Source organism: Myxocyprinus asiaticus, chromosome 38 (genome assembly GCF_019703515.2).
Source record: "Myxocyprinus asiaticus isolate MX2 ecotype Aquarium Trade chromosome 38, UBuf_Myxa_2, whole genome shotgun sequence".
NCBI classification, from domain to species: domain Eukaryota; kingdom Metazoa; phylum Chordata; class Actinopteri; order Cypriniformes; family Catostomidae; genus Myxocyprinus; species Myxocyprinus asiaticus.
In genome coordinates, this window is record NC_059381.1 from 10,433,199 (window position 1) to 10,441,888 (window position 8,690).

General features: G+C 38.3%; 1 protein-coding gene across 2 annotated transcripts in view; it reads right to left on the reverse strand.

Annotated features, from left to right (window-relative positions):
• Positions 1-1,508: 1,508 nt before the first annotated feature.
• Positions 1,509-8,690, reverse strand: part of LOC127429102 (ER degradation-enhancing alpha-mannosidase-like protein 3) — an 11,877-nt gene continuing 4,695 nt past the window's right edge. For both annotated transcript variants that reach the window (XM_051677896.1, XM_051677897.1), the window contains 13 exons: positions 8,525-8,630; positions 6,782-6,879; positions 6,535-6,660; positions 6,354-6,437; positions 6,149-6,232; positions 5,932-6,056; positions 5,258-5,423; positions 4,900-5,054; positions 3,528-3,648; positions 3,232-3,408; positions 2,951-3,116; positions 2,543-2,734; positions 1,509-2,174 (listed from right to left, as the gene is read on the reverse strand). In XM_051677896.1, the coding sequence (XP_051533856.1) occupies positions 1,963-2,174; positions 2,543-2,734; positions 2,951-3,116; positions 3,232-3,408; positions 3,528-3,648; positions 4,900-5,054; positions 5,258-5,423; positions 5,932-6,056; positions 6,149-6,232; positions 6,354-6,437; positions 6,535-6,660; positions 6,782-6,879; positions 8,525-8,630 (1,812 nt within the window). In that variant the 3' untranslated portion in view covers positions 1,509-1,962. The remainder of the gene's footprint in view (positions 2,175-2,542; positions 2,735-2,950; positions 3,117-3,231; positions 3,409-3,527; positions 3,649-4,899; positions 5,055-5,257; positions 5,424-5,931; positions 6,057-6,148; positions 6,233-6,353; positions 6,438-6,534; positions 6,661-6,781; positions 6,880-8,524; positions 8,631-8,690) is intronic.

The following is an 8,690-nucleotide window of genomic DNA, read 5'->3' on the forward strand; positions in this document are numbered from 1 at the left end:
CCTAGATACACCTGGACACAGTTTTTCTTGGTTGTTGGCAGACAGGATGTTCCAAGCTTCTTGGAGAATTCGCCACAGTTCTTCTATCTATTTAGGGTGTCTCAACTGCTTCTGTCTCTTTATGTAATCTCAGACAGACATGATGTTTAGTGGGGGACTTTGTGGGGGCCATGACATCTGTTGCAGGGCTCCCTGTTCTTCTATTCTAATCTTTTCTATTTGCAAAAGTAATGTTTGGGACTCTAACATTTATATTTCCTATTGACACACTAAAGCTGAAGATATAAATAACCATCTTAAGGCAAATGCTTTTGTGAAACATCTTATGTGCATAAGACTTTTGCACAGTACTGTGTGTGTGTGTTTGTGTGTGTGTATATATATATATAGAATAATGTTTAAAAGTAAACAGAAAACAAATGAGTTCATAACTTGATTTAATGGCAAGTCCTGATCATTCTTTCATTAATCGTTACAAAAACAGCTCTTAAAAAGACTCTTAAAATCTCATTTTGTCTAACTCTTATGACACACATTATCTATGGCATCTTAATTAATGTATAGAAAATAACTTAAGAAATAAATAAAAATCCCATCTGATCTGTATTATGCCCCCACTTTAAAGTGAATCAGTCATAAGCCCTTGAGAGTTACACAGATTGACATCATTATGAGAACAGCCATAAATAACAGTGCAAGGTGTCAAACCAAGTTAAGACTTGAAGTGAAAACTTTTGGGACTGATAAAACAATTACCCGCGGTCTTCAATGCTAAAGTGATAGATCATCTGAAATAGTAACACAGCCTAACAGATCCCTCATATTTGACTGAGTATAAAGGCTGAGCTATGTGTGAATCATACATGGCATTGAAAGTAAAATAACAAAAGCAATATATTTACAATGTTCTTTGGTGATTTTTAGCAGAAAGCCAGATAAAGTGATATGTAGACAACACTGAATCTAGTGTAAGCAATAAAGTGTGTCTTTACATTGTGATGGCAATCATATATATGGGGAAGTGGGGGCGTACAGTAAATAAAATATTGCAAATTTATGATCAAATCTAGATATATAAGAGATTAACAGTCATCATCACCCCACCAAGTAAACCACAAAGTCACAGTATACATGAAATGTATTTGTAATCACTCAAGACCATTATGTAAATATCACTACGTAACATTTCTGATGGTTTGATGTGTTGTGCATCCTGGGACCTCGTGACAGGAGTTGGGGAATGTGAAAATGTGCTAAATTAAGAGGTAACTGTTATATCCATAATCTTTTAAAATGCACACACACAAAGATTTAGTATTGGCACATGATGAAATGCACACATTCCATGACATAATGATAAAGGCCACCTCATACCGCCTCTACGTACACATGCAAACATGTTCAAGTCATTTGTCTTTGATTTCCCTGATTTTTATCTGTAAATACTGTGTGTATATATATATATACCTGTATATATACACATGTATATATATATACATATATATATATATATCCTGTATTTCACTGTATATTTATACAGAGAGAGAGAGAGAGAGAGAGAGAGAGAGAGATAGAAATTTTAACCTATTTCAGGTATTTTGGTCCATCTCCCTCATTTAAACATCTTCTGTGATATAATGACTACAACACTGTTTTGGTCATAGGAGCCCTGTATTAAGGCTGTCCTAAAGACTTCAAGCCACTTAGATATGAGGAAGAGAACCAATTCTTCTCACTTGTTTTTTCCACTGAGGACCATTGAAAAGAATCCATTGCAAATACCACAATAAAGAGACAGAGTTTTGCATGTCTTGCCCTCTCACTCTATGCAGATCAATCCGGTTCAAACTCTGAACTACACAAGGTGAGGCCATCTTTAATATAAAAAGGGGGAAGAGAGAGTTTGAATATCCGGTTTCTGCATTCTGTGAAGGGAATCATGGTCATGGGCTGGTCCCACTGTCAGGGGCTGCTCTCGAGGTTTTTCTGTGAAGAGGTGCAGGTCTCCTGGTTGTCCCCTGTTGAGGATGCGGATTCTCTCCCATCAATATCCGTCTCTGTGGCTGCCTCGCTTTGCTCAAGCACCAGCTGGATGGTAGTGCTCTCCACTTCCCCCTCTGCAAACTCTCCATCCTTAGCCAGACGGAATTTAATGTTCAATTTCTCTGTTTTTTCTACAAGAAAATCACAAAGAAATAAAATCAAAGATCACAAGAAATGACCTTTCAGTCGATGTCTGTTAGCAGAAATTCATATGTAAAATTTACATTCTCTACTAGGAAAATAGAGCAAAATATTAATGACATAATCTCTTGCTTAGGGGTGTACAAACATATCTGACTAATAAAATGATTTCTAAAATGAAGGGACGTTCACTCATTCAGCGATCTGCAGTGGCAAATTGACCAGAAGTCATTCCTTTTTCAATGAGAGTTGGCGATTCCCAGCAACATGTCGAGAGATCCCTCAAAAATGAGGAAAGTTTTACTTTATAGGAAGTAGCAAATCATGGTTTGGAGGTGTGTCTTCAACTAAATGGTACCTTTCCGCAGTCGTTTCTCTTTGGCCAGCAAAAGGACGTCCACACTGTGATGTTCCTCTAGAGCGGCAGTAAGTGTAGCTCCATCATTACTGAAGAGGAACACCAGAGGAATGGTGATGTCATCTGTAGAGTCTCCATCTCCAACCATCTGAAACAGTGGAGTCTCGGCACTGCTGCTGCCCTCTCTGTGATCTGTGAAAACATTAAAATCCAAACGATCCAAAGTCTTTATTTCTATTTCAAGTGAAAGCATAGAAACGCTTTCAGGGTGACAGAGAGCAATGAAGATTAGGACTGGAAACCATATTTATTTACTTAAATCTAGTCACATGGTTATAATCAATATATTTATAAATATTACACAATAGACTATTTACTGTAATTCATGTTTATCACAGTTCAGCTCACCTATGAAGATGACTCCAATGGCTCCGGCTTCCTGTAGGCGGCGAGCTTTAGCAGCAAACATGCAGTCTCCTCTCAATGCCAGCGCTATGTGTCCCTGCATCTCTACTGCATTCTCAATGGACCCACATGCTGTATATGGAACACTCCTCATAATACTGCCTTTCAACTAAGAGAAGAAAAAAAAGAGAGAGATATGAGGAAAAAGAAAACAAAAATTATTTAATAAATTAATTAACAATGTGCCCTGCAACTAGACAGAACAGTTTCTGCAAGCTGCTCACCCCGTGCTCTTGTTTGGTAAGGTCCATTCCAAACTTTGCTGGTCCAGCTGTAAGGACCGTTCTACCCAAAAATGGAGGAGAAATGAGCTGCACAATCAGTGGCACCACTTCCGCATGCTCAGGGGTTTGGCTCACCTCAGCAACCAGCTTTAATTTGTAAACACCTTTCTGAGTGTTCTGTGGAAGGAGAGACACATAAATGAATGGATGTACAGAGGAAATAATAAATGACAGATATCCAACAGCTGGTCCAACGCAACAAAGTTAAGTAAATGTAAACTTAAGGGCTGTTTCACCTGTGCTGCTGAGCCTAAACTGGCAGAGGCCAGCTCAGTAAGGGGTGTTAGAGAGATGCCCATGCTCTTCAGAAACTCCACTGGCTCCAGGCCTGTGTCATGAAGAGGCAGTTTAATCCCCCTGTGTGAAAGAAAGGTGTGTTGTAGTAAATAGTCATTTAGGGTGAATTTTACTTTTTGATCAAAATTGTTAAGAAATGTTCGGGTCATATTCCGCCCCGAAATTAAATCAAAGACTATTTTGAGAATTTTAAAATGTTTCGCATTCTGAAATTTGCATTGTGACAATTAAGCCAATTTATCATGCTAATATTTAATAAGCCTAATAGTTAATGGCCTTCTGCATTAAAACAATTAATAAATAATTATGTTTATACATCATGGTAGTATTTGTTTAATTTATGCTGATTTTAAACAACAACAAAAAAAAACCACTGTGTCCAGCCAAGGTGATTTCATTATTACAGTAAAGGTTTTTTTTCATTAAAAGTACAGAGAATTTAGGAGGAAATGTCAGCCCAGATGTGTATGACTTTTTTTCTTCTGCAGAATACAAACAACAATTTTTAGAAGAATGTCTAAGCTCTGAAGGTTCATACAACCCAAGTGAATGGTGAACAGCACTTTAAAGCTCCAAAAAGCACAGACAGTCATAGTAAAAGTAATCCATACAACTCCAGTGGTTTAATATATGTCTTCTGAAGTGATGCAATCACTTTGGGTGAGAAACAGATCAATATTTAATTTTTAATAAATTATTTTTTACTATAAATCTCCACTTTCACTTTCAGAATGTGAAAGTAAAAGTGGAGTTGTATAGTAAAAAAGGACTTAAATATGTATCCGTTTCTCACCCACACCTATTATATTGCTTCTGAAGACATATATTTAACCACTGGAGTCACATGGATTACTTTTATGCTGCCTTTGTGATTTCTGGAGCTATCTGGTCAACATTCACTTGCATTGTATGGATCTACAGAGATATTCTTCTAAAAATCTTTGTTTGTGTTTAGCAGAAGAAAGAAAGTCAAACACATCTGGGACGGCATGAAAGTGAGTAAATGATGAGAGAATTTTCATTTTTGGGTGAACTATCCCTTTAGGTATCAAGGTCATAAAACATATATTCTTTATGCACAAAATATATTTCGTATTTTTTTATTTTCATTTTGTGGTGAAATATGACCTGAATACAGTATTAATGAGATTAAAGCAACTTACAGTACATTTATATCAGTACATTTTCTACCTTGAGTCTCTTGTCTTTTACAGGCTGCCCACTTATACCATACTGCATTAGACAAATCGGTTTGTAGGCAACCCGATTAGTCTTCACTTGAAGGTAAACCTATATCACATATAGACCCACCTGACAGGTGAGTTCTGGTGGAGTCTGCCCACACCGGTGAGGTATTTGTAACTGTCCCTGATAGTTTTGGCAAAGGTGGGGTTGTTGGGAAACAGGGTCTGAGCACTGGGGCAGGAGTATGAAAACAAATCGTCCGCATGAGATCCTTGAGGTTCCTAAAAAGATGCAAAAAGGTGTCATTTAGAAATGATCACATTGTGGAAATATAGGTCTTTGAAACTGAAGTCAAATGACTGATGCAAATCTGAGAAACATCCAATCATATAGAGAGTTATTATGGATCCAAAAGCAGTATTTCAAAAGTCCCGTTTAGTTGGCAGGACAAGATGATTTCGGGTTCCTGTTTGAGAACTCTCACCGTGTTGTTGCTATGGCAGGGGGGCTGGTTCGTGGACAGAGATACAGGAAGCAAGTGAGCTTCAGTAGTGAAAATATAGTCATCAATGTTTATAGGCAACTGGCTCTTCTCTGAGAACAGCAGGTAGAGGTACTTAAACATCTCGGCCAGGAAGAAGGAATCCATCCTTGAAACAAACACAAAAATACTTTTACTATGAGCTCAAGCAACATTTCAAATTGATTCGGGAAAGAAATTCAAAGCTGAGAATGGCTGGCTTGTGTCTCAGTCCTCAAGCAAATGTTGACATAATTCCTAAAGGCATCACTTCCAAGGCACTTTTCCACCATCAGGCCGAACGGTAAATGTTGGCAAATAATGCCATGCAGTACAAATCCGGACACGTTTCCGATTTATTTTTTCATTGTGGTGCAGCGAAATGAGTATTAGAATTAACTGACTGGGCAAGTGACCAGCCCTGATTCGCCACATCACTAAAGCCGTTTAAACCAGCACAGTTCTCTGTCCTAAGTACGGTAAGCTAACTGTGCTGAGAAATGCATACCATACCGAACCATGTGCAAGTGTAAATGCAACTGAAACTGTCACACAGCGTGCTCAGAACCGTTCAGCCCGACTAAGAAAAAATATTGTTGTTTTTACCCCTGATTTCTGAGTTTCAGCCTCTCTCTTACCTGTCTTCATGCATTCCTGTCCTCACATCTTGTACTGCCGCGAAACCACAGGGGACCCGCGCATGAGCGTTCAGCTTCTCCACTATAGACTGGCCCACTTTCAAGTAGTACGGATCACCTGTGGCCTGGAAATGAGATGGTAAAATTGACTGAGTACAGACAAAACATAAAGACAGTCAAAGTCAATCTTGACCCTCAGAGGGTCACATTTACTTACTTTATAAAGGAAATATGTGCTCTCAGCAAACTCTGGTCTTAAAGGGTGCTGCCCCCAGTGAACTCTGAACTCTGAGGTAAAGGCCTGTAAGACATCAGATAATTTGAAGTCATAGGCGAATGGAGGATTAGGATTGAGAAATCTTGAAATATTAGGCCGTTTCAGTTTTAGGTGATAGTGTAGATGCAGTCTGTCTATGAATCACCTCAGGGAGGAAATTGTGCTGTTTGGTCACTTGGTACAACATCTCATGTGTCTCAATGGCAGGTTTCAAATCTCCCCTTAGAACCTGAATGTGTTTAGACACAAAGTTCAAATTCAATTCAAAACTGAGTGTGCTTTTTCTCTCTTTCAATTTCTTGATGCAACATGGTATAGTAAGAAACCTGTAATCCAGGAAAGAAGGCGAGCAAGGAATCCATCCAGCTGTGCACGTTCACGGTGGGGTTGTGCATGTGCACGTTGAGCAGCAGAGGAGGCTGGCTGATGTACTTCATAATGGCACTGTAGTGCTGTCACAATAGACAAAAACACAAATCATGTGTACTAGAAATTTATTTAAAATGAGTTTAAGTGATTAATGGAGGTTTCAGATTTTTAGCAGAACAGCATAAGAGAATATAGAGCTCTTACTGTGTTGAATCTCTCAAGGTACACCTTGTCTCCAAGAAGAATATATGCTTTCATCAAGTATTCATAATAAGAGTCTATTCCAGCACCAACACCACTATCTGTAATAATAAACAGAGAAGACTTTGATGTGAAAATAATCTCTTTGAGAATCGTAGACAGATTTGAGGTGGTGAAGATCCCGTTGCTCAACTGGTGCAGAATGGCGCTATCAAGACCAAGGTCATGGGATCAATTCTCAAGAAGCAATGGATAAAAGCATCTGTCAAATGAATAAATGAATGTAAATGACTGTGAAGTTTATTTTACAACCATATACTCTAAATTAAGTAATGCTGTCAGTCGATTAAAAAAAATGTTTTGCAACTAATCGCATAATTGTTCATGGTTAATCGCAATTAATCGCAGAATTTGAAAGTGCTGTAAATTCGCACTATGTATACTGTACTTATTTTTGTGTCAAATTGGATTTAGTTCCTTGTTAGGAAGGAAAACAAAAAAATTATGTAACAATATAATGCTTTATTAACATTTTCCAAACAAAGCCTTCCACAGTATAAAGATAGAAATGCACTAAAATAGCACCAAACCAGCTGAAAACACATCTGTTCCACGAGCACTTAACCAATCCACAATAATTGCACTTACTATTGAACTTAACTTGCACTTTCTGCACACACACACACAAAAATACTTCTTTCTCTTTCAGTCTCTTTCTTCTGCGCTAGCACCTATACTACTCCAGCCATCTTGAGAGCTTGGCAGTATAACACTGTAGATGTTGTTGAACTTTGTATGATAAATTGCTTGCTCATTTGTTCAATGTTCCTCATTTGTAAGTTGCTTTGGATAAAAGCGTCTGCTAAATGACTAAATGGAAATGTAATACAAGTAACATTAAACATTTCCCAAATTCTAAGTGGGAGGTTGACTAATTGAAAGAACTAGTCTTTCCACAGGTTGCATATTCATTGCTATGCAAAATAAATCTCTTAAACCCTCACCCTCCACAATATTATTCAGCCAGCAGGCTGTGGCTATCCACTTTTTATATGGAATTAACATAATTCACGTCAGGGTGTCAAGGTGCCGCTTTGAACTCCACATGAAAAGCGCTGCAGAATTCTGCTTTTAGTGATGGCACTGCTCATGATATGATACATCCGAATTGTCCGGTAATCATTAGCTGACGGTTTGAAAAAATCCGCGGCAACGGGTTCAAAATGAAAATTCTTTTAAATTTGACCGGACCGTCAACGGACCTGCCAAAGGAGAACTCCATTAGCCACTGCAGCGGTCCCTCATCAGTGCCTTGTATTGTGTGTTTTGCCATTTTGGTGATAGTTAAGACTTGACATGCTTCTGTGGTAATTAAATTGCACCCTACAGAGGCTTCAAAGTACTTTATGTCTGTCACATGTCACATCTGGGTGTGTTTTGAACAACAAATAGCATTAAGAGGCCCTTTCCCCGTCACATAATCACTGACACGGAATTGCTGTTGTGTGTGTGTGTTTGTGTAATGTCCCCTGACACATTGCAAAGGTTCCACCCTAAACCAACCAGTGTTCAGAACTCACACAGAGGAAAATAAAATGTCAGAATGTCAAATTGGTAAATGCGTTAATCGTGTTTAAGAAAAAAATACAACATTTAAACATTTTAAATTAATCGCATGTGTTAACGCGTTCATTTTTATAGCTCTAATATGAAGTGAATGTTTGTCATAATTATTCAGAGTCTCACCCCTGCGAACCCAGTCTCCACTGTGGATGTTGATAACTGTACCAACGAGGTCACTTCCTCTTTGCCTCTTCTCCCAGAGGACATCCAGAGCTTTCCGAGCATGTTCCTGTGGTGGATTACAGGAAAAATCGCATAGATCACTGTTTGAGTCTTGATTTGTTGACGT